General features: G+C 39.0%; 1 protein-coding gene across 2 annotated transcripts in view; it reads right to left on the reverse strand.

The window, feature by feature from the left end:
• PIK3C3 (phosphatidylinositol 3-kinase catalytic subunit type 3) overlaps nucleotides 1-12,504 on the reverse strand; it is a 141,760-nt gene extending 129,256 nt beyond the window's left edge. The window contains exons 1-3 of one of the 2 annotated variants that reach the window (XM_082698240.1): nucleotides 12,302-12,504; nucleotides 8,700-8,888; nucleotides 7,512-7,655 (exon numbers count right to left, since the gene is read on the reverse strand). In XM_082698240.1, coding sequence (XP_082554366.1) covers nucleotides 7,512-7,655; nucleotides 8,700-8,888; nucleotides 12,302-12,369 — 401 coding nt within the window. In that variant the 5' untranslated portion in view covers nucleotides 12,370-12,504. The remainder of the gene's footprint in view (nucleotides 1-7,511; nucleotides 7,656-8,699; nucleotides 8,889-12,301) is intronic. The other variant, XM_082698239.1, reaches the window with a different exon arrangement.
• Between the last annotated feature and the right edge of the window lie 11,229 nt (nucleotides 12,505-23,733).

Raw genomic sequence — 23,733 nt, forward strand, 5'->3', positions numbered from 1 at the left:
AAAGCTTCCATGTCTACAAATTAGAGATTTAACATACAGTCAAAATTCAGTCTGAACATGGAGATCCTATTTTATTTTATTTTTTTTTAAGATTTTATTTATTTATTTGAAATAGAGAGAGAGAGAGATCACAAGTAGGCAGAGAGGCAGGCAGAGAGAGTGAGAAGCAGACTCCCTGCTGAGCAGAGAGCCCGATGCGGGCCTCGATCCCAGGACCCTGAGATCATGACCTGAGCCGAAGGCAGAGGCTTAACCCACTGAGCCACCCAGGCGCCCTGGAGATCCTATTTTAAAGTGAAAAATTCTATGACTGTTGATTGTCAAATTTCCTTCAAAAAGCTACCCAGAAGATCTAGAGTAAAGGTTGAGCAAACCTGTAAAGAAGCCTTACATGAACTTTTGAAATATGCTACTGTTTAGTATCTGAGTGTTTTTTTAATTGGGGGGGGGTGGTTACAGACGTTCTTCTGTTACTGTGTTCCTTTTTTTTTTTTTTAAGTGCTTCTTCTTTTAAACAAGACCTTCCAAACAGTATAAATTCTATTCATATCCTCCCAAAATCAAAGAACAAGCTGCTGACTGCAATTGTAAGAATAAGACTTCAGGTGTGCACAGGTAAGGAGGTAAGTCCATTTTGCACACTCTTGCATTTAATAATTTTTAAAATAAGGTATATGGTAGATATAGTAATCTATAAGTTTTAACTGTAAAAGGTTTACATAAAGTTTATAAACCATTACTATCATGTTCTAATGGAAAATTTCTTTAAAATTTTCCAAAGGTAATAAAGAGAATTTTCATTGATTGTGTAACGTATATAAGCTATGATGCCATGAACAATTAGAATGGGAGTGATAAAGTGATCGCTATAAGCTCACGAGCACAATAAGGTTAAGGTATAGCTGTACTTGTTGTAAGATCTCTAAGGCTGGCAAGAATAGGTGCTACCCAGCAACTATATCTGCAGAAGCTTCCAATGGAGGCTCAATAAAAAATGCACTGACTAGCTGTAAAGAATCAAAATTCTCAATATTTATTTATCATATGAAAGATCAAAAAAAGTTACATTACAAAAAGCCATATGCAAGCCTTTTATAAAATCTTTCAACTCAGGGACAGATTCAACATCAAGTAGACCCACTTAGTATCCAGGAAACTCAGTACAGTGAAACAGTAATGCCACTTTTAGATGAATATCCTTAAATGTACCTGGAGAAGCAGAAGGCCTGCCTTCCTTCTCTCTACCTCTGTGTCCCCCAGTGCACACTGTGACTAACTGAATGTAACTAAATCAAAAATAAGTACATTTGGCAGGAAGTCAGTTTACTAAATGATTTAGGTGCCTTGGGATGGATCTGGAGAGAAGATTTAAAGATATGGGATGTGGAGGGTAGGGGTGATGCCAAGTGACTCAAATAATCAAGTGAACATATTACTTTCTTTTGACACTAATGGAACCTCTGCAGAGTTACACAGCCTCCAGGTGGCAAGCCAGAGGATACTCAGACCATCATGTCCACTTGGGAAATTAAGCCAAACAGGCAAGACAAAAGAAACAGCATAGGGGGATATCCTTCAGACTCCAGCAGAAGCCCCAGCAACAGCTGTGGCTGCTGCTCCCACTCCCGGTGCCAAGCCACAAAAGCAGCCACTGCCCTGACTTCCAAACTCATATTTGGAAAAACACCTGCAGGAGAAATCTGCGGCTTGCCTTTGGTTCTTTGCCAATTCAACCTACTGATCAATCCATTCTTTAGCTACTTAGAAATCTCACAAGCTAAACTTCCAAAATGAAGACAATTAGTTATTCTAGCTGTATCTTAAGAGATCAGTCTTTCAATTATTAATTATACTATAGTCCAAAAAGCACTGTTTCACACAGACTAAAGTATATCAAATAGACATTAGCAAATACAAAACTTGGTAGTAACAAGGTTCCCAGTATTATACTACAACTACTACACACTCTGAAGACCACTTTTTTAAAAGCTACTAAGTCCATACCAGGACTATTTAGGGAAAAATAGACACACCCGGGTGACATCATTGTTCAAGAAACATCTGAAGAAACTATAGTCTAAAGCACTATTTCCCTAAGTCACAAAAAAAAAAACTGTGGTGGCCCATGATGTGATTTTTAACAACTGGCGGAAGAAAATTTGCACAGGCTTCCTGCTCAGGATACCGAGAAGACGTGTGCACCCTGCCGCAGTGCCGGGAACATCCTGACCAGCGGCACAGAGCACCAGTACCAGCAGCTGCACACAGAGTCCTGTTTCGTGTTAGGGGATTCCTGGGCTCGTAGCCACTGCAACCCACTTTGCACACTCAAGGAAAAGCCCCAGGATACACAGAGAAAAAGGAGTTCTTTCAAGATTTTACTTATTTGACAGAGAGAGAGAGAAATCACAAGTAGGCAGAGAGGCAGGCAGAGAGAGAGGGGGAAGAAGGCTCCCTACTAAGTAGAGTCCCATGCGGGACTCAGTCCCAGGACCCTGAGATCATTACCTGAGCCGAAAACAGAGACTTAACCCGCTGAGCCACCCAGGTGCCCCAAAAAGGAGTTATTTTAATCTCATCCAGTTTCTTATGCTTTTTGCTGAGGTGAAGGTCAGTATAAACATCAGGCTGGAGGGAAGAGGGGTAGGTGATGAAGCTTTTCTGCATTCCTTTGACACTGTTCAAAGTATCCAGAAATCTCTACTAAAATCTGATGTCATCATTCGGCTAACTGATGACGTACAACCACGCACAAGTTGGACTGATTAAAAAAGAAAATGTTGGTGTAAAAACCTTATCTTTACCTTCAATTAAGCGACAGTGAGCTAAATATCTGACTAGGCACAAAAAGAACCATTCTAATTAAAGAAAGACTTTCTCTGCAGATATTGCTTATGTATTTTGCAAATCAATACATTTACTATCAATTATATTTCACTGCAGTTTTCTTCCTTCAATTTCTAAAACCTAATAACAGTTATTCTCATTGTATTTATTTTATTCTTACCCACCAATGTCAAATAATATTTGCTTCCCATGTGTATTAGGGATATTAAGCTTTTGCTTCAAACTAAATTAAAGTTAAAAAAAGAAGTGAGCTGGTTCAAATAAAAAACCAAGTATGTAAGAGTACACTTAGTACAGAAATAAGGCAGGAATTCTGAAAGTAGTAAGTCAACAACTCCTATCTGAGAAACCCTGCTCTAAGTGAAGGAATGTCACAGAATCAGTACTACTCTCCAAAATGTTTCATGTTCATCTGACATCTCAGGTGTTCAAGACATGGAGGGACAAGGTGACCTACTGTCCAGTTAAGAGAAAACAGATGACTCTCTAAGATTCAAAGTCTTAATTTACTTAATATCAGAAGAGAGAATTGAAATTTAAGTCCCACTTACTGTTACTACTACATTCATGGAAATATCTGGGGTTTAATTACTTCATAAAGTAGAACAAATACTACTGATTAATCTCCCAGGCACGTTTCCAGCATGGTTTGGGTGGGAGGTAAAGGAATTTGTCTTTTACTGGGATTCATACAGAAATACAAATAAAGCGAGCAATGGGATAAAGTCAAGAAAGAAACTGAAAACAACTGCAAGCCTACGTCCAACAAATACACTACTAAGAAAAGGTTAATGCAGTTTTTTGCAAACTGTGATCCACAGGTCTGCAGAACCACTCAGGATGCTTACTAAAAATGCTGAATCTCAGGCCCCATCACACTCTTAACAAATTTAAAGAGAATGCAGGAAGACGCTTATCTAGTTAGCTTACCAGGTTCTTCCTAGTCATAGGTTGATTACTACTGACTTCATGTACTTTTCAAAACCTTGCCAAAAGTCAAGTCAAACTGCATCACAAATGTTAACCTAAGAGTTTGTTTGGCTCTAGGTAGTTCATTTCACTGCACTTCTGTGGAAATTCCGGCTGTCTCACACTTACCGGCTAGTCAAGGTGTCCTGAAACTATATCCTAAGGTCATCTAAAATGCTCAAGTGTCCTGAAAGAGGTGCTTTTATGAGGGAACCTCTGGCTGATTATTCCAGAAGGTAAATCACTTATAAAAAAGCCAAGAGGAAAAACCAAGAGGTCTAGCTGGTAACTTCTCAAGAACATTTAACTACTAACTATATGGTAAGAGTAATAAACTGTTGCCCATTTTTCATCTGTGTGGCAAGCAAAACCCACCCGAGTAAAGTAAAAAGGAACAGACACACTGGAAAAGGAACAATACCGGATTTAATATCATCTCCAATCTATTGTAACATGGTATTTTACTCAAATTCTATCTATTGTGTCAGACTATGTCTAAATTTGTTCTTCCATGTATCTCAATAATAAATATGTAATAGTTAAAACATTAAACAAAAATACCTTCATATACTAAGCAACCAAGGGATTCTAAAGGAAATTACACCTAGGTTTTATTCATGAGTTGAAGCCTTTCTGACACACCCTATTTCTGGATGGAAAAATTCAATATTACAAAGGTGTCAATTTTCTCCTTAATTAACATATATATTTCAATATGATTTCCTAACAAAATAACAATGAGCTTTTCTATTTGAGTAAATAATAAAACTTATCTAACAAAACAGAATATCCAGGGAAATTATAAAAGGCAGGTAAATAAGGAAGATCATCGCCATCTAGTATTAAAACATTCTATAGTATAATAGTATTCAAAACTAACAGAATAGCACAGAAATAATAATAGCTAATATTTACTAAACATTCATTAAGTTAACTATGTGTCTTCAGTAATTTATCATCATAAACTACTCTATAAGGTAAATACTATTCTTACATCATTTTACTGGAGGAAACTGAGGCATAAGGAGATTAAATAACCTGCCTAAAAATACAGACATTAAAGGAGTCAGGAGGTGAAGCCAGATAACCTAGTTAGACATCCTGCGTGCCTAACCACCACCATCTGATAGACTATGCTGTTTCTCTCAGACTTCAGTACTTGATGATTGAACATATAAGGGTACCATTTCAAAATATTTGGAAACAATGGTGAATTTAATGGTGTTAAGACAAATAACTAGCCATTTGTTGGTATTTTTTTTTTTAAGTTGATTCCCAATACATCACTCCTTTGACAGGGAGTGTCTTTCAGAAGATTTATTTATTTATTTATTTATCTGAGAGAGAGAGAGAGAGACAGAAAGAACATGAGTGGGAGGGGTGGAGGGGGGAATCTCAGCAGAAGCACAGAGCAAGATGCAGGGTACTATCTCAGGACCCCAAGATCATGACCTGAGACGAGTCGGATGCTTAATTGATTGCGCCACCCAAGCAGTCACAAAAGTGGTTTTACATGAATCAAATATTTAAAGGTAAAAGACTGAAATCATAAAATCATACAAAGAAATATTTTTTTTTAAATAGAAAAGGACTTTCTAAAACATTAAATTCACAGGCCATAAAAATAAAAGCTGATCAATTCAACATAATTGAAGATACATGAATAGCAAAGAAATATATACTAATTCAAAAAAAGCCACAGGAAACAGTATTTGTAACATGTAACATGCAAAAGGTTAATTTCATTAATATACAAAGACCCCCTACATATTGATGAGAGAAAATAACAACTCAAAAAAACAAAATAAAACAAAAATCAGAATTTTATGGCATGTGAATTATATTCCAATTTTTGAAAAAAAATGGGAAAGAACATCAAAAAGCAATTCACAGAAACATATACACAAATAGTAAATGAACATATCAAAATATGGTCACATTCATTTACATTTAATAATGTGAAAATTAATTCAGGAGATAAAATTTTCCAACTTCAACATCGACAAACACTAATTAAGTTCAGTAATACCAGATTTAGTTCTCTACCATTTCACCCTGAAAAGAATTAGGGCTCCTTGGGCACAGTCATTAAGCATCTGCCCTTGGCTACAGGTAACGATCCCAGGGTCCTGGGATAGAGCCCCACATCATGCTCCCTGCTCCGCGGGAAGCCTGCTTCTCCCTCGCCTACTCCCCCTGCTTGTATTCCCCCTCTCACTGTCTCTCTCTCTCAAATAAATAAATAAAATCTTTAAAAAAAAAAAAAAAAAGAAAAGAAAAAAAAATTAGGACTTCTTTCAGAGATTCCAGTTCTGGGGTGGAAAATTGACAAATGAGCCTGAAATAGCTTGCCCACCAAAAAGCAAAGAAACTATGAATGTTTCTAGAGTACTATCAAAAAAACATGGAATCAGCTTGAAGGGACTCTTACCAACCAAAAATGGGAGTTTTTGAGCATTATAAAGACTAAAGACAGCAATTAATTGAAACATTCCAGAAATGTTTAAGACTAAAAGTTCATGACAAAATTTAAAAACAAAAAGAAAAAAAAATCAAATATCCAAGTTACCAGGACACCAACTCATTCTTAAAACTGGTAAAGGGGAAAAAAATTAAACAGTCATCCGTCTTTCTTCCATGAACTGTATACCAAAGTAACTCGATACTTGATGAATGACCATGTTCTTTAGTGGAAAATTCGAGTTAATAAACACAGAAAAGAGTAATAGAATATCACCAATTCTCAGGGCTCCGGGGTGGCTCAGTCAGTTGGGTATCTGCCTTTGTCTTGGGTCATGACCTGAGGGTCCTGGGTTCAAGCCCCAAGTCAGATTCCCTGCTCAGCAGGAAGTCTGCTTCTCCCTCTCCCTTTGCCCTTCTCCCACTTGTGCTCTCTCTCTCTTTTTCAAATAAATAAAATCTTAAAAAAAAAAAAAAAGGAAATCACCAACTCTCTTAAGGTAGTGATCCTTCTGTTCCAAGAGAAAAAAATACCCTCCAAGATTACACCTTTTTCCTTTCTTTTTTCTTACGATTAGCTCCTATTATCTGCAATTTTCTTTTTTAGATTTTATTTACTTATTTGACAGAGAGAGAGACAGTGAGAGAGGGAACACAAGCAGGGGGAGTGGGAGAGGGAGAGAGTGTTCCCTCTCTCACTGTGTCTCCCTCTCAGCAGGGAGCCCGACATGGGGCTTGATCCTAAGTCCCTTAGATCATGACTTGAGCTGAAGGCAGAAGCCTAATGACTGAGCCACCCAGGTGCCCCTATTACCTGTAAATTTTTAAAAACCGAGTTGACAACTCTTCTATTACAATCACTATTAGCAAATTTGTGCTTTTTAACACTGCTCATTGTCCTGTCACTATTTTGAGAAAGCAAAAACCTTCTATTAACAATGAAGGTACAGTATACACCAAATATTCTCTTTTTCCAAGCAAGATTCTAGTTTCTAATGACTATATTCAAACGCAACTCACAATACCAAACACTAACAGGAGGTTTCTTAACTAATCTATCTGCGTATCCCATAGGAAAATGTGTCAAATTCAGTCTTGAGAACGAAGGAATCATATGTATCAAACAGGTTTTCATTTCCTACAACATAGAGAATCAGATTGGGTATAAACTATTCAAGCACTCGCAAAAAGAAAAGCTCTCCCAACACTCCTAAAGAGAAGACAAAAATGCTTACCCATATTTTCCAAAGAGTGAAACCGTTGTTCCTCCCACAGGCACTGCCTTCCCTGGTCCATACACATCCCATATTGTGAGGGCCACCTGGGCATTCCTGGGCAGGTCAGGGTACTTTACAGGCAGTTTCAGCCATTCATTCCAGCTATGGGAATAAAGTCAACGTAAATATAACACTAAGAAAATAAAATATAAATACATGTGTGTGTGTGTGTGTAAACTTCCTTTTAAATTAACAAACCATGTAAGAAGATTTGTCCAGAGAAAATGTCCCCGAAGTTTAAGTTAATACTACAAAAAAATGTGGCACATACCTTAATTTTAATGAGGGCAACTCCAAGTTTAAACAAAGAACACATGAAAAAAATTTTTGAAAAACTAAGCTCATAAAAATTAACACTGGTGAATTCTTTAATCAAGAAATTCAGGGGCACCTGGGTGGCACAGTCGGCTAAGCAACTACCTTCAGCTCAGGTCATGTATCCTGCATTAAGCCTCCCAAGGTACTGAATAACACACACTGAAGGAACAACAAAACTGTACCACATAATCTACCAAATAAGAAGAGACAAGACTTTAAATTCAGGACCCACAAGAGTGTTCTGGAAAAACGGGACCTTCATGTTCATTATTTCTGTTGCATCTCAACAGGAGTTTGCTAACGTACCATGCTCAAAAAACCATGAACTTTAAAAAAGTTAGTTTCATATTTTAAATAATAATAAAAATCTGATCCGAATAGATGACAACAGGTGTGTTTTTCTTGTTTGAGAGATTTCATCAAATCTGAGCACCAAATATCAGGTTGGACAATTCATACTATCTATATAGAAATGTGCACATGTTTGGGCCATAGGGTGGCAGAAAATGTAAAGATGTTATATCTGTTTTTTGGTTTGGGTCATTTTGTGAATCAGTCTAGCTCCTACAAAAATATGTCAATATACTAAACACAAACATAATTCAAATATAAATCCACTTCTACTTAAACAGCATAATACTAGTATATATAAGACCTTATTCTATCTGAGTAGGTTACTGCTTTAAACTACTGGATCAATGCTTATAGGTCTTAAATCCAATTTTTTTTTTAAATTTTCCTCTTGAATCCCTATCAAATCATACTTGCAACATCTATAAAGAAATGGGAGAATAGTCTGGAACCCACCATATGCAAGACACAACTTACTTCCACCTTGTACTAAATGCTTTGTAGGATGTTCTCACTGGCAAGGCCAGAGGCTTCCCTTCTGCAAAAACTTGACAGGTAACATAAAGGTCAGAGCATGTCTCTTGATACAGTCCTGAAAACTTCAACATTGGGTCTTCTAGAACAGCTTTATAACTTTTCTGTTCTCTCTTCCCTTCCAAACTTCCTCTGGAGGCATAAGAACAATAATGATTAGATGTATTTTTTAAGCATATACACAACAAATACTAAGAACAGTTTATGGTTGTATCACAGTAACCTTCTGATACCTCAACATTTTCTTGCATATAAAATTAAAATAAACTTTACATCTAATAAAGGTAAAAATAAGTCCCAACATATCTAAGATCATTCCAATCTTCACCAACATATTTCTCTATTTTAGGCTTTTACTTTATTTTAAATCCTCTCACCAACTCTTGATCTACCTTCTAGACATCATCAGCTTTCCAGACCTTAGTTTCCCTTTATTAATTTCAAGCTGAGCACTTACTCATGTATTCATCCAACAAACACTCACTGTACTAGGCACAGAAGACCAAAAATGAAAGATGAGATAAATACAAGATAAAATATTAAAACTTCATTTCCACTTCTTTTTAATTGAATATTTTTCAATACTCTTTTAATTTTGTTACTGTGTAAATATATTATCTGGTAAGTTCTTTAAATTAAAAAAATACAATGTTATAGATCATAAAAGATATGTACAAGACATTAAAAAACAGGTAGGAACATTGCTTGGCTATCAAGATTATGTCAAATATTGTGCCAGAGATTTTATATATTCTCTCTTTTCACCCTTTTCTCATTTTATAAATAATGAAGCAGACACTCAGTGATCAAACTCATTATTCAAGTTAACAAAATAAGTAAGAGAGCTGGCAAAAGAGGCCTAAGTGGGGTGCCTGGATGGCTCAGTCAGTTAGGAGTCTGCCTTTGGCTCAGGTTATGATCTCAGGGTCCTGGGATCAAGCCCCATGTCAGGCTCCCTGCTCAGTGGGGAGCCTGCTTCTCTCTCTGCCCCTTCCCCTGCTAGTGCTCTCTCTCTAAAATAAATAAATAAAATCTACTTTAAAAAAAAAAAAAAGAGGCCAAAGCCAATGTCCTTTCTACTACAGAAAGGCATACCAAAAAGTCTCAGGAGCAAGTCTCTTGCTTGGGAGCAAGAGCTTAGTACCCCAGATTGATGACTGAAATGAGCCCAAACAATTTATGAGAAATGAGAGCCAAAAAGGCAGGGAGTCATCCTAGAAGGAAAAAACACCATATACAGATGCAAAGAAGCAAGAAGGTATGCTTGGGAAACTACAAGTTGTTTGGCATAGCTAAAGCATAAAGCTCACAGGGTAAAGATAAGAATGAAAAGTAGGTAGAAAATAAAGCGAGTAGCCACCATATTCCCTACAGTGCCTGACACAAAGTGAACATTCAAAAACATGATTAAAAAATTATTTGAAATGAGAGTAATGTAATCAGAGTTGTACTTTTGGCAGGAGTGTAAGAACATAATGGAGAGGAGGGACTGAAAGCGAGGAAATCAGTTAGAAGAATCTCAGCCGCATTAAAAGGAAAAAGGTAGACTAAGGCCAGGGTTGTGGGGTTAAAAAAAAAAAAAAAAAGTGGCATCGATCAACGATATGAAGGTAGATTCAAAACAATTTGTGAATGATTAAACAGAGAAGTTAAGAGAGGGATGTATGCAGAACTCAAGTTTCCCGTCTTAACCAACTCAATTAATTATGCCAACAATCGCCAAAATAAATGAGACAATACAGGAAAAGCAGAATCAGAAGAGTAGGCTAATGATATGCTATTCTCAGACAAGTTGCTTTCAAAGTGCTTTGGCACATCCGAAGTGACCATGTCTTGCAGGCAGTTTGATATCCAGTTACGGGGATAGGAAAAGAGACTTGCAACTTGTTAATTGCAACTAGTTAATTAAAACTGTCACAATAAACTAAAACCCTGGGGAGAATAAACTGAATTAAAGAATTCATTATTCTTTCATTATATGATTCTAAGTTGATACTCCTTGCCCCCAATGACCAACAACGGCAGTCTTAGAAGCTAAAAGATAGTATTAAATTTTGCCAAACTTCTAACTTATGCTTTAACTTTGCCTCAAAATACTGAATGTGTGTCTGGTTTTTCTTTTTTTTTTTTAAGATTTTATTTATTATGTGACAGAGAGAGACACAGTAAGACAGGGAACAGAGCAGGGGGAGTGGGAGGGAGGAAGCAGGCTTCCCACCCAGCAGGGAACCCGATGTGGGGCCCGATCCCAGAACCCTGGGACCCTGACCCGAGCCAAAGGCAGACACTTAACGACTGAGCCACCCAGGCACCTCTGAATGTGTGTCTGTTAATGACAGACCAGTGTTTCTTACTTTTCTTCTTTCCTTCTAGGGTTCAAAAGTGTAAAAAAAAATAAATAAAATAAAATAAAATAAAATAAAATAAAATCATTCCTATGTCCAAAAAAATACTGAGAGGAATGAGACTGAAGGAAAGCCCTTTATCAAATGAGCGCAATGCAGTCCTGTATAAGCATGTAGTGCCACATGCTGCAGAAATTTCCTGAAATGGGTGTGTAAATTATTTTACAAAACTATAGTTTGGTTCTGGAAATATTATTTTTACTATCACCACAACATGGACAGTAAAAGATCTGTCAGAGTCTGAAGTAAGTAACTTCTGAAAATAAAAACAATCCTTAAAAGGTGCACCTGACAGCTGAAAAAAAAAAAAAAATGTATTCACTGCATGTATGAACGTAAGATGAATACTGACTAAACATATAATGAATGATGATAGGATTAATAATTTGTGACAGATTTCACATAGGAAAACTTTTTTAAGACTGCCTTAAAATGACCTAATTTCCAACTCAGTCCTACCCACCCCCAATCTCGGTTTCATTAATCTCATCTCAAAATATCATGCCCTTGGCCTTTACTTCAACTGTAATGCTCCAAGATCTTCCTGCAAAGCCTTTTCTCCTATCTTCTGGTCCCTCCGCAACGGACACTCTCTTCTTCGACTGACTCCTAACTTCCCTGGCTAAACAATGCCACCATGTCCCAAGATTCAACCTAAGTCTCCATCACCCCCCCGTGATTCTAATACTGTATCCATGTACTCATGCTATTCTCAACTACCAGATCTGCCCGTGTCTAATTTCTGCACCCTCCATTCCACCTGCCAGCCCGGTTCTAAAGATCTTCCAACTATTAACAGCAGGAGGACGACTCTACTGAAACTTGATGTCTTAATCTGTAAAACGTAAAAACCCTCAAAAGGTTGCTGTCAGCAGCAAAATGCTTTGAAGAAAGTAAAACAGCGTGGAACTTGAGGGCATCTTCCGACGGCTATCCTTGTCCCACAGACCCAGGGCTCAATCCCTTCACAAGGCTCCCCTCTCTGCCTCCGGTTTTCCTCCGCCTCCCGGGCTACAGCCCTCCCAGCCACCCCCAGGACGGTCTTCAGGCTAATAGCCACCTTCTCCCCGCCAACCCACAGGCCCCCATCTCAGCGTCCCGAAGCCCCAGCAATCCCAGTCACTGTCCCGATTCTCTTACATCTTAAGCTGCACGTTGATGTCCAGATCACAACTGTAAATGTAGTGAAACTTCTCCGCTTCCCCCATGGCACTCCCTGCAAAAGCAGAACCAACTGCTGGAAGCAAGGCGCTGGAAAGACGCCGGGAGACAACAGGCTAAGCCCCACAACACAGGCGCTTCCGGTTCCGCCTCTTCGCACCAGGCGCCACCAATCCCTGCCTGGAGCGCGACCCGGCGCAACGGAACTCCCGCCCAACTTTTCCTTCTGCGCATGTGCAAAAGGAGCCAAACTAATGCTGAAGGGTAAAATTCCGGAAATACTGCCTATCTAGTTACATTCCAGGCTTCCTGTGTTTTTCCGGTCTTAACAGAACTTTTTTTTTTTTTTTTTTTTTTTTTTTTTTAAGTAGCGCTGTCGTTTGAGCTTTAACTGTTTCTAAAATCAAAAGAAAATTCGACTCAAAAAGAATATTAACAGCCTTCACTGGCTGCGGGTTAAACAGAGAGCAATCACTTGAATTAGAATTTTGCCAAGTTTTCTTTCCAGTGGCCTTTCCAAAATTTGCAGATTTAATCACTTATTTGCTATCTCAAGCTAAGATTTCCTCTTTGTGCTGTAAAGAGTGGAGAAAGAACTGGACAAAGAGCAGTTTGGCACTACCGATATTTATGCACTTTGGGCAAAGCATTTGGTACTTGTTTACACTGGTAATATTCAGACCCAATGTAGTTTTTAAGCCAGCCCTAGTTAGAACTAGAAATATCCAATAAGATCTAGAACTCAGTTTTCTGAATCATCTGAACTCCTAAAATTCTTGTTTTTAATAATATTTAATATTATTTAAACTCGTAATCTCCATTTCCAACTAGATTCAATATTCTTGGAAGGCAAGAATAGTGTGTCATTTATTCTATCCCCATTAGTGCTTAATACATTTTTGAGTTTAATAATTCCTATTTTTATTTTTGGTGATATTGAATAAAATTCTCCATTCTGTATATGTTTCTTTTGAGGTGCACACTGTGACAAGGACGTGGCTAGAGTTTGTATAAATTATAGTAATTAAGGGGAAAACCTTTCAAGGAAAGGTTAGAAGGAGTGTAGCTGTTGAAGCTGGAAAGGCAAAACATAGTTCATGCCCAATGTTTTGGCCAAAGTAAGTTCTCAAAAATATTTGTGAAAGTTAAGACTATGGAAAAAACATGATAGTTATCCTCCTGTAACTTTAAAGTTCCCACAAAAAGAGAAGAGAATTGATAGGTTCTTAAGCATAACTACTACCAATGGTTGGAAATTATAGGAAAGGTAGTATCATCAAACAATAGAAATTAAACTTTCTAGTCATCAGAGGTGTCAACAGTAAAACAAATAGTTACAAATGCCCTGTCTATGGGATAATTCCAGCAATGAGTGTGAGGTTTGATGTGAAACAGATTTATCAAAATTGAATAAAATAGTGACAGTTATGAGAAATTAAACCAGGGTCTCTTATCTAAAAAAAATTAAAATAAAATAAAATAGTGACAGTTTGTGAAGGACAAATTCTCTGAACCGGGTGTTGACTTAAATTACTTTTATTATTAGACCTAAGGAAAACTTAGTAAAAAGTAAAACTTAGGTAGGCACCTAGTGGCTCCATTGGTTAAACACCTGCCTTCGGCTCTCGCCATGATCTTGGGGTCCTGGGATTGAGCCCCATGTCAGGCTCCCTGTCCAGCAGGGAGTCTGCTTCTCCCTCCCTTTCTGCCCCTCCCCACTGTTCCTGCTCTCTCTTGCTCTATTTCTTTCAAATAGATACATAAAATCTTTTAAAAATAAAAATAAAATGATCATTAAAAAGAAGAAAGAAATGATTATATCATGAGGTTAAATTGACATAATTTATTCCTTTTCTTCAGTTTAAAAAAATGCTTTTACAAGTTTTCTATTTACTCAAGGTGTTTTAGAACTTAATTACATGATAGAACAAATAATGTCAGGAAACTTGAAAACTCCTACCTCATAAACCAAGACTCTTAGCCTCTTACCAAGTTACAATGTGGGAAATGATGGACTTCGAGAAAGCCTGCCCATGTCGAGCTCTGGATGAGGAGTCTGCTTGAGATTTTCTCTCTCCTTTCCTCTGCTTCTCCCCCCACTCATGCTCACTCATGGGGTCTCTCTCTCTCAAATAAGTAAATAAAATCTTTTTTAAAAATTTAGAGATTTATTTATTTGAGAGAGAGAGCATGCGCAAGCATGGCAGAAGCAGAGGGAGAACAGGCTTAGCAGGGAGCCTGAGGTGGGGCTGGATCATGATGTGAGCCAAAGCCAGATGCTTAAGCAACTGAGCCACCCAGGCGCCCTAAAAAGATTTTAACTCTGGGCTTTAATAAAATCATACTAGATCCTGGAAGAGTCTCTAACCCCCTCCCCCACCTCTGCCAGAGGAACTTCTGTTACATCTTTTCCCTGCAAGCCTAAGCTGGTTTCCTCAGAGAGAGACCTCCTCTGACCTCACCTTTCTTCCCAGCACTGATTAACTCATCTCACTCAAAAATTCATCCCTCTTCACATTCTTCACAAATTTTCAAGAGTTTCTGTCACAATAATTTGGTTAGTGGCTGTGTCCCCCAGTAGGCTACGAGCTCTGTAAGAGAAGAGTTATGTAGACTTTATTCAGCACGGCATCCTACTTCAGTTCCTAGCACAGGGCAGATGTTGTATAAACAAAGTAGGGAAGAAACTAGCATTTGAAAAACTACTATATGTCAGATAACAGGTTGGGCAATTTTACGCGTATTATTTAATTAGTTCAACAAATTAATGAAGTAGGTGTTCCCTATTTTACAGAAAAGTAACAATAAGGTAGATTAAGTGATTTGTATATCATGAATGACTTAATACGTTGCAGAGCTAAGTGGGTCTGACTCCAAAAGTCATGACATTTTTACTGAACTACACAGGAATATTCCAGAACAATTTCTGAACTTATTTTTTGCAACAGAAAATAAATTATTAATGACAGTATCTTTAGCATCCTCCGTGTTCTTTAGCACTGCTGTTGATCCCTCTGCCTCTCTGTAGATTACCTTCTCAGGTAAGCATCTTGATTTATTACAGATTAACTCCAGGGAGGGGGTCCACTTAGCATCCTTGCAGATCATCCTTTTATGTAGCAAATATTTACTGAGTACTTAAAAGGTGCCATGAACCACACCAAGCATTATACTAGACCCCTCCAGTATCACCAGAGAGAAAATGGTATTCCCCATCTGTTTGTGATGCCACACTGGCATCCCTCAGTATGCAATGTTCCCTATGTAACCATGCAGCATGTCCTGTCAGATCTTAGGGCACAGTGAGCTTTAATTTGTTTTGTGGATATTGTGGGAAGACAATGACTTTAGATATTCCTGAGTATTCACTCTTGTTAGGAAACCCATTGCAATGAGTACATTGTCAGCTCACATTATGTTTGATCTGCAATTTTGATCTGCGTTCATTCTTTACATGTGCTTCTACAAGCTCCACAGGACAGAGATGCTGCTCTTATTTTTGGCCCTTCTTATTGCCTTGCCTGTGTGCATTTGTGTTTGTGCATGAATATTTAATCACAGAGAGGTTGCTGACCCGACACTCAGACTTGCTTCTCTGAGACGGAAGAGGCACAATCAGGGTCGGAGTCCGTAGACAATAATTGGTGACACAAGTAATTCCTTGTGATCTCTTGAGTCATTTTAAGTCACTTTGCCACCTACCCAGATGCTGTAAATGCACAGGGAAAGAGTAACAGAGACTCTAAAAGAAAAAGACCCTCACTGTGTTGTAGGAATTTATCTTTTAATAAGAAACAAAACAAAAAGCTAATGTAAACACTAAAAGAAACCCTGGAATGAAAAAGAAACGGGGGCGGGGGGGGGGGGGTTAGAAGGAGAATCATTCACTTGAGAGTCTGCCTGGATTTAAGCCATGCATTAGTGTGAGAGCTCCAAAAGTTAATACTCTTTCCAGAACGAGAGGGATACTTGTCAGGCTGGAGGGGGTATTTAATAAGTGAACAGGCTTAAGGCTCAAAGGGGAGAATGTGAGAAATAAAACACTGGGATTTCCTCTTCTCAGAGAAACCAAGTCTAGCCAAGGTGCAGAGGCAAAACATTGTCTCTTTTTCTATCTTAAAAACTGTAGGAGGATGTCATGGAGAGGACGTGACCACTGGCTGACCCTGGAGCTGGCTCTAGGCAGTCACAGGCTCCTCACCCCCCCCCCATGCCTTGTCCCATATTATACGTTGTACTCACCATTCCCATAGTGGAACTGTTTGGAAGGATTCAGCCTTGTTGAGCAATGTGTGTTGAGACCCTCCGGACAGTACATGTGACTGAGCCCTGTTAAGGCCTCAATATAAACCGTCAAGATTCTAACAGGCTGGTACAGAGATCCACTCATCTTGAGAGAGTCAGTTACCTGTTCGTAATTCCTTTGCTTATGAGACCACAATTTCCCAAAACTGGAGGGGCCAGCCTCTTTCTTCCCATCTCTCCTGGCTCTCTGTTTTGGAAAGGGATGAAGTTTCAGATTTTCCCTGGGGACTCCCTGTTTGGGGAACCAACAAAGACAAAACAGCACAAAAGTGCTGTTCAGTACTGGGGTTCTTCATGGCAGTTAAGAGGAAGCAGAGGCTTTCCAGACCTCAGAGACTATTTAGAATTGGAGCTAAGTTTTTGTTGTTTTGTGTAATGGTAATTTTTCTCTTTGTCTCTTATGTTCACTTAAAGACATCAGTCTCAAATAATTTCTTTCCTATTATTCTATATTCAGATTGTACCTTTATCTTCACCCAGCAGGGGAACACCGATTCCTGTTATTTACAGTGGTTATGTTCTAGAAGGTCACAGAGCAGTGAGTTAGTGAATATTGAAATATTGCTCTTAGGGGAAAGAAACGGTTATGTTCCTACAAGCCCCCGACCATAGCATTTTCATCAAACAATGAATATATAAGCTTCTTTGGTGTATAGGTCTGCTTAAAGACACCTTATTTCATTTATTTATATAAGTGTGTGTGTGTGTATACATATATACATGTATGTATGTATGTATATGTATATATATGTATATGTATATATACACACATATATACGTGTGTGTGTGTGTGTGTGTGTATATCTCGTTGGTTTGTTAACATTGAACTCATGGCCAAACCACTATAACTCACACCAGAATGAAGCTTACTACCACATGTATTTTCTCTAGGAGGCCCATTACATTCTTCTCGTGTTAGAAACACCAGAGGGCACTTCAACACTGCACTTGGGGGGCCATTTTAAACAAGGAAATCACCACCGCAAAACACACAAACAAACAAACCACAGCCTGGCACTAAAAGACTGCAAAAAAGACCATTTGGGGGCGCCTGGGTGGCTCAGTGGTTTGGGCTGCTGCCTTTGGCTCGGGTCATGATCTCAGGGTCCTGGGATCGAGCCCCGCATCGGGCTCCCTGCTCCACAGGAAGCATGCTTCCCTCTCTCTCTCTCTCTCTCTCTGCCTGCCTCTCTGCCTACTTGTGATCTCTGTCTGTCAAATAAATAAATAAAATTAAAAAAAAAAAAGACCATTTGTTCAAATTATGAGGAGTTAAGAAGACCCAGCATTGCTGTGTTTGATCTCAGCTGGGAATGTGTACATCAGGGGACTCCGACATTCCACTGCTCTTTGCCCGTCTGTAATGGCTGTGAATATTCATTTGGGGGTTACAGATAAGTCTTAATGAGCAAACAAATGCATAAATATGGAATCCATGAATAATGAGAATTGGCTGTATTCGTTCCCCCAAAGACAAGGAAAAGCCTCTCTAGATCAATGTGCATATGAAGTGCCAGGGAATCCTACTAAAATGAGGATTCTGATTCAGTGAGTGTGAGCTGCGGGGTCTGAGAGTCTTCACATACAATGAGTGATGTTCAAACTGTCTTGAGTAGTACTAATCTGCACTGTCCATTTCTCTTCAGTTAGTGACACAGAAATTGAGCTCTGAAGGGATTAAAGCTAATTGCTGGGGTCAAAATTATAGAGTTGGAACTGGAGTAAAGTGTGCCTCTGTGCCCCTGGAGTACAGTAGACCCCTGGTGATGTTAACAGACACAAAATTAAATTTCTGGTTCGGACTTCCTCTGGCTGCTCTCTACTTCTCCCGTCTCCATTCCCTTCCCAAATCTTTTTTGCATTTCCTGGAAGCCAACTCTATCCTATGGAGGGTCTTTTTGATACTTCTTAGGAAGAACTAAAGGTTTAGAGTGCCTGGGTTGCTCAGTCAGTTAAACCAGCTCAGGTCATGATCACTAGACCCTGGGATGGAGCCCTGGGCTTCCCACTGAACGGAGAGTCTGCTTCACCCGCTCCCTTTGCCCTTCTCACCACTCGTGCTCTCTCTCCTTTTCTCTCACTCTCAAACAAACAAATAAATTAATAATATCTTTAAAAAAAAAAAAAAAAAAGAAAAACAAAAGCTTTCTAATAGGATTTCCATAAGCCCAGCTAAGGGTCCTTCCATTTTCTTCTACCATGCCTACATCTTATTATATATCAAATTATTATATATCAAAAACCAAAAAGACCTACTCTTTGTGATCAAGGAAAATGGCTTACTACAAAGAACCACACTTCTCCCTATGATTTAGATAAAATTTGCTAATTAATCTTTGTATTACGGGACCAGACACAGACCCTCCAAATTTCCATTCTTTGTCTCATAATTAATTAAAGTGTCTATTGTCCAAAAATTACCTAACACAGAGAGAAATATTAATTCCCATTTAAGTGCTAAGAATCCTTCTGATTATAGAAACAATCCCTACTGTAAAATCATCCTACCTATAACCTGTCTCCTTCTTCCTATGAAAGCCTAAGATGAAACCATCCTGCTAAGAAACTCTGATCTACTCACCTGAGGTGTTCTCCCTGTGGTAATTGCCTAAGTAAAAGTAATATCCCATCCCTCCTTGTTTGGTTTTTGTCTTTGACAGGGACCAATCTCAGATTCCAAGTGCCACCAAACTGCCTTGAAGTTGGAATTAAATCCAGAATTTAATAGACAACTTGTAGGTTCATTGAAATCATTATTTTCTCTTCAACCTGAGTTCTAATGTCAAGTCTATTCACCTTCCCTTCTCCCATTCCACAGCTGGAGTCACCTCCTGCAGTTTTTGCATCTATTGTTTGAACATCTTTCTATTGAGACCCTCTGTGAGAGGGCTGACTTTTCTCTACAAAATAACCCCTTAATAAAAATTAGAAAAATTTCTTATTGGATTTAATTACTTATAATTACACTAAAACAATTAAAATGTATACAAAGAAAGAGAAAGAAAAATTCTGAAGGTAAATTATACAATATGCTATTTTGTCTTTACTGATACTTAAAGCATTAAGTTATTTAGTACCACGCAAATTTGCTGATACACATTTTAGTGCTCACATTCCCAGCTGACTTGAGGATTATTTAAAGTGTTTTTCAGTGTAAGGCACAGAAGCTATGGACTCCCTTTTTCTTTAGAAGGCACCCTGTTAAAACACAAGTTTTTCTTATACTGAGTTTAAAAGTTCAGCCATGGGGCACCTGGGTGACTAAATCAGCTGAGTGTCTGCCTTTGGCTCAGGTCATGATCTCAAGGTCCTGGGATTAAGCCCAGCGTTGGGCTGCCGGCTCAGCCAGGAGTCTGCTTCCTCCTCTCTCTCTCTGCCCCTCCCCAGGCCCCCGTGCTCATGCTCTCTCTCTCTCGTAAATAAATGAAATCTTAAAAAAATAATAAAATAAAAGTTCTGCTGTGACTTAGAATCTGTCAAGGGGTTGTGTTTTTTTTTATTGTTGTGATTAGCTTCACAAATGATCTGTGCTATAAAGGACCTCATCTTTTAAAATTTCATTTGAACCAGATGATTTGCATATTATGTGGCTGAGGTGGCCAGCATTACGAAATAGCATAGTGTATTTACAGGTCAGTATTACTATGGAGAAGATATAAGCTTTATTTCTACCTGTATGGAAAACCTAGAATGTGTAAGGTATATGCTACTGCCTGCTGGTACTTGTTTACTTAGTATGCTTTTTTTTTCCTGCTATTTTTTCACATGTTTGCTTTTTCACCCCACACTGACCAACATGGCATATGATCTTTTTTATCTTACACTCACAAAAGACCCCAGAACAGAGCCAGTCAGATATTGGCACTCAAAGAAAAAAAAAAAATTGATGTTAAATTGATTATCTTTTGAGTAATTGCTTCCAGGTGAGTGACAGTAAGCATTTGCAAATCCCTTTTCTATTAATACACTAAGCTTTTAAATACTGAGACAAATAGTAGACAGACACATAGTAAACAAAGTAACCTTGGGGCATCCCCACTGGAAGTAACTTAAATAAAACTTTCTTTCAATGTGAACCAGTATGTTCAGTTTTCCTAAAGTCCCCAGAGAAGAGTAGCGATTAGAACAAGGACTCTCCATTTCTGTTTTGCTTTATGGAAGAAGAAGGAGGAGTGAGACTCTATTGTGCAAGTTCACTAGGTTGTTAAGTGAATAAATGCAGATGTAGAGAAAAGGGGGAGCAAGCGAGACATCAACACAGTTTGCTGATCTCTGCCTTGCCTGGTTTTCTGCCTAAGGAGACTGGCAGGGCCCCTGACGTGATTTGAATCTGAGAGTGAATTCATGAACTCTCTTTGGTCTTTTTCCTTCCCTCCCCACACCCCATCAATCAGAGATTATATCTGCACAGAGGCAGTCTCCATCATTAGGAAGCTAGGCTGTTTCCCAATGTAAATTTGTATTTTAACAAAGACAGAAAGAGAGAAAAAGGGAAGGAGAGAAAGATGCCCGGGGCAGGTTCATTCTCTGACCCTAGGCGATCGTCCTTCCCAACCGAGCAGTCCCCAGACCCAGCCCAGGCTAAAACAAACATACCTGCCCCATCAAATGCTTCCTTGCCTCCTGCTTTTTGAAGAGGAGGCTTCTCCCCATGCCTGCCTAATGAGTGCTGCCTGCCACTCTCAGGCTGGCTTTTACAGCATGAAGAGCCCTCTGCACACCCATTGAGCCCTTCTCTCTACTTTGCACTTCAAGAACTTAGCAAGCTTCAGGGGATATAAGGATTCAGGATTTTTTTTCTCCCTCCATTGTGATGAGCATTTGCTTTCCCTACAGGATGCACTGAAGGACCTTGAAAACTCAGCGCATTTTCAGGACAGGGGTACTCAGAGGCTGATGTCATGTGGTCTGCAGAGTTAGGACTGGAGCAGCGCAGGGGATTCTTCACAACACTGGGCCATGAGCATCCCCACCTGGCATCCCACCCTTGGCTCACCCAGCCCTGCTGCATAAATGAGAGTGGCTGAGGCTACAAAAAGGGAAAGAATAATGGCTGAAAGACCTGAAATGGTTGTGCCCTCTTCAGTCTCCATTAATTGCTAGTCCTCTCTCTGCCTTCCCCAGCTCTTTCCACCAAAACTGCCAAGGCGTTCTGCTTACAGATTCAATCACTTCCCAGTGTCTGAAATTATCTGGACCAAACAGGAAATATACACAATGTTCCAGCCCTTAGCCCTGTCCTTTTCCTTAGTCTCCACCCCCAGGTACCCACCAAAATACACAGCTACTTTCCCCAGTCTATTGGGGAGGTCTGATCTAAAAGGGTGGCCTCTTGCATTAACGCCTCAGTATGTACTTAAGCCAACTCTGGATATTAGAGTTTGGGTGGAGAGGAAAGTGGTCAGCTGGAGCTCAGGTCCTCAGTATGTAAGGACAGAACCCTGGTCCTCAGACGGATCGCAGTGGAGTAGAGGTGATGGACGTTGACAGCAGGAGCTAGGGAAGAGCTAGGGGTCTAAAGCAGGCCCACATTATGACTTATCTAGGCCCTAGGCATATTAGCCCCTTCCTTCATAAAAAAACTAAAAAGTATATTCACAATTGTTTGAGTAAAAGATGAATACAATTCAGGTTGGATTATAGTCATTTTCTGCTTCAAATTTTAAAAGAAATGGAAATATTTTCCTAGTCCCCTAAAAGCAACACAGGCACTATGTCTGCTGTGTCCAGTATGCCAAATGGGTAAGTTAACCTTCGTGTAAAGGACGATGAAGGAGAAATGGCTAGAAGCAGCTGTGGGGATCAGGTGAGTATCTAATCTACTTCCTGGCCCTAAGGAGTTGGGCAGGAGAAGGAAAAAGAAACAACAGCCTTCATTTGAAAGGAGGCATGGAGTCCTCAAGAGACAGACACACTTCGAAAAAGCATGGAGGTGAAGGAGTTTTTCAGAAATGGAGCTAAGGCTGATCGCAAAAAGTTGTTCCAGAAGGTCCAGGGAAAGAATTCAGGGAGAAGAGATGGCATTGAGTCAGATTAGGAGTGGTATGTCCAAATAGGAATGATATTTCAGGTGATGATGGACGCCCTGGATGCTGGTGGAGAGGGTCAGCACACACGCAAGGCTTGATGTGGTCATAGTGGTCCTGAGTAGTTCAGAAGTGGGTGGACAGTTGGTCCATGAGAGCTCTGCTCAGGCAACTCAGCTCACTGACATGCATGCCAACTTTAACCTCAGAAGGATAGTTCCTCTGCTGTGATCATCTACAAAATGACTGACAGGCTGCAGACTCAAAGCACGTTTTATGCTCTATCCAATTTAACCCTTATACCAACCCATTTTACAGAAGAGAGAATAGAGAAATAAAGAGGTAGATTCTTGCCTACGGATACTCCTCAATAATGATTCTCTGTGCCGTGTGTGTGTGTGTGTGTGTGTGTGTGTTTTATATGTACAAGTGTATTTGTATATGCTTATGTGTATATATGTATATCAGAGGTATATGTACAATTATAGAAGAATATATATATAGAAGTATGTATATAAATATATATGCAGAAGTATACATGTATATACATATACACACACAAATATATATATACTGATATATATATCGCATGTTCCTGCTGTAGTTTTAAGTGTAAATTGAAAAGGGAGGCCCCTAAGCAATATCTTATGATCCATTAATGTATAGGATAATGTTTTTGTTCTGTAGGCTGTATGTCTTTTATGTATCTGTGCTCCCCATAATGTGATTGCCCTAGATTCTAACTTCCAAAAGGCAGGAACCATTTCTAAGGCAATCTCGGTATACATAAGTGTATACATAAGTGCTAAATAGTGTTCTGATGATACTGAAAAGATAGATTTTTAAGTTTCTTATATTAAAATATTGGCTAAGTCACAGTTAGTTATCACAATGAGGTGAGAGAAAGAGAGATTCCTGTATTCATTTAACAAATGAGTGAGGCATTACTGCTTGAAGGAGGCCTAAATAATGGGGCTAGACTTGCCCCCACTAGCCGGTAACCCTGGACACTTACTTTAATTCCTTTTAATTTCTGTTTATCATCCATGTAAAATTACTTAGCATAATTCCTGGGAATCA

The sequence above is a fragment of the Mustela nivalis genome (genome assembly GCF_964662115.1).
Source record: "Mustela nivalis genome assembly, chromosome: 14".
In the NCBI taxonomy this organism is placed as follows: Eukaryota; Metazoa; Chordata; class Mammalia; order Carnivora; family Mustelidae; genus Mustela; species Mustela nivalis.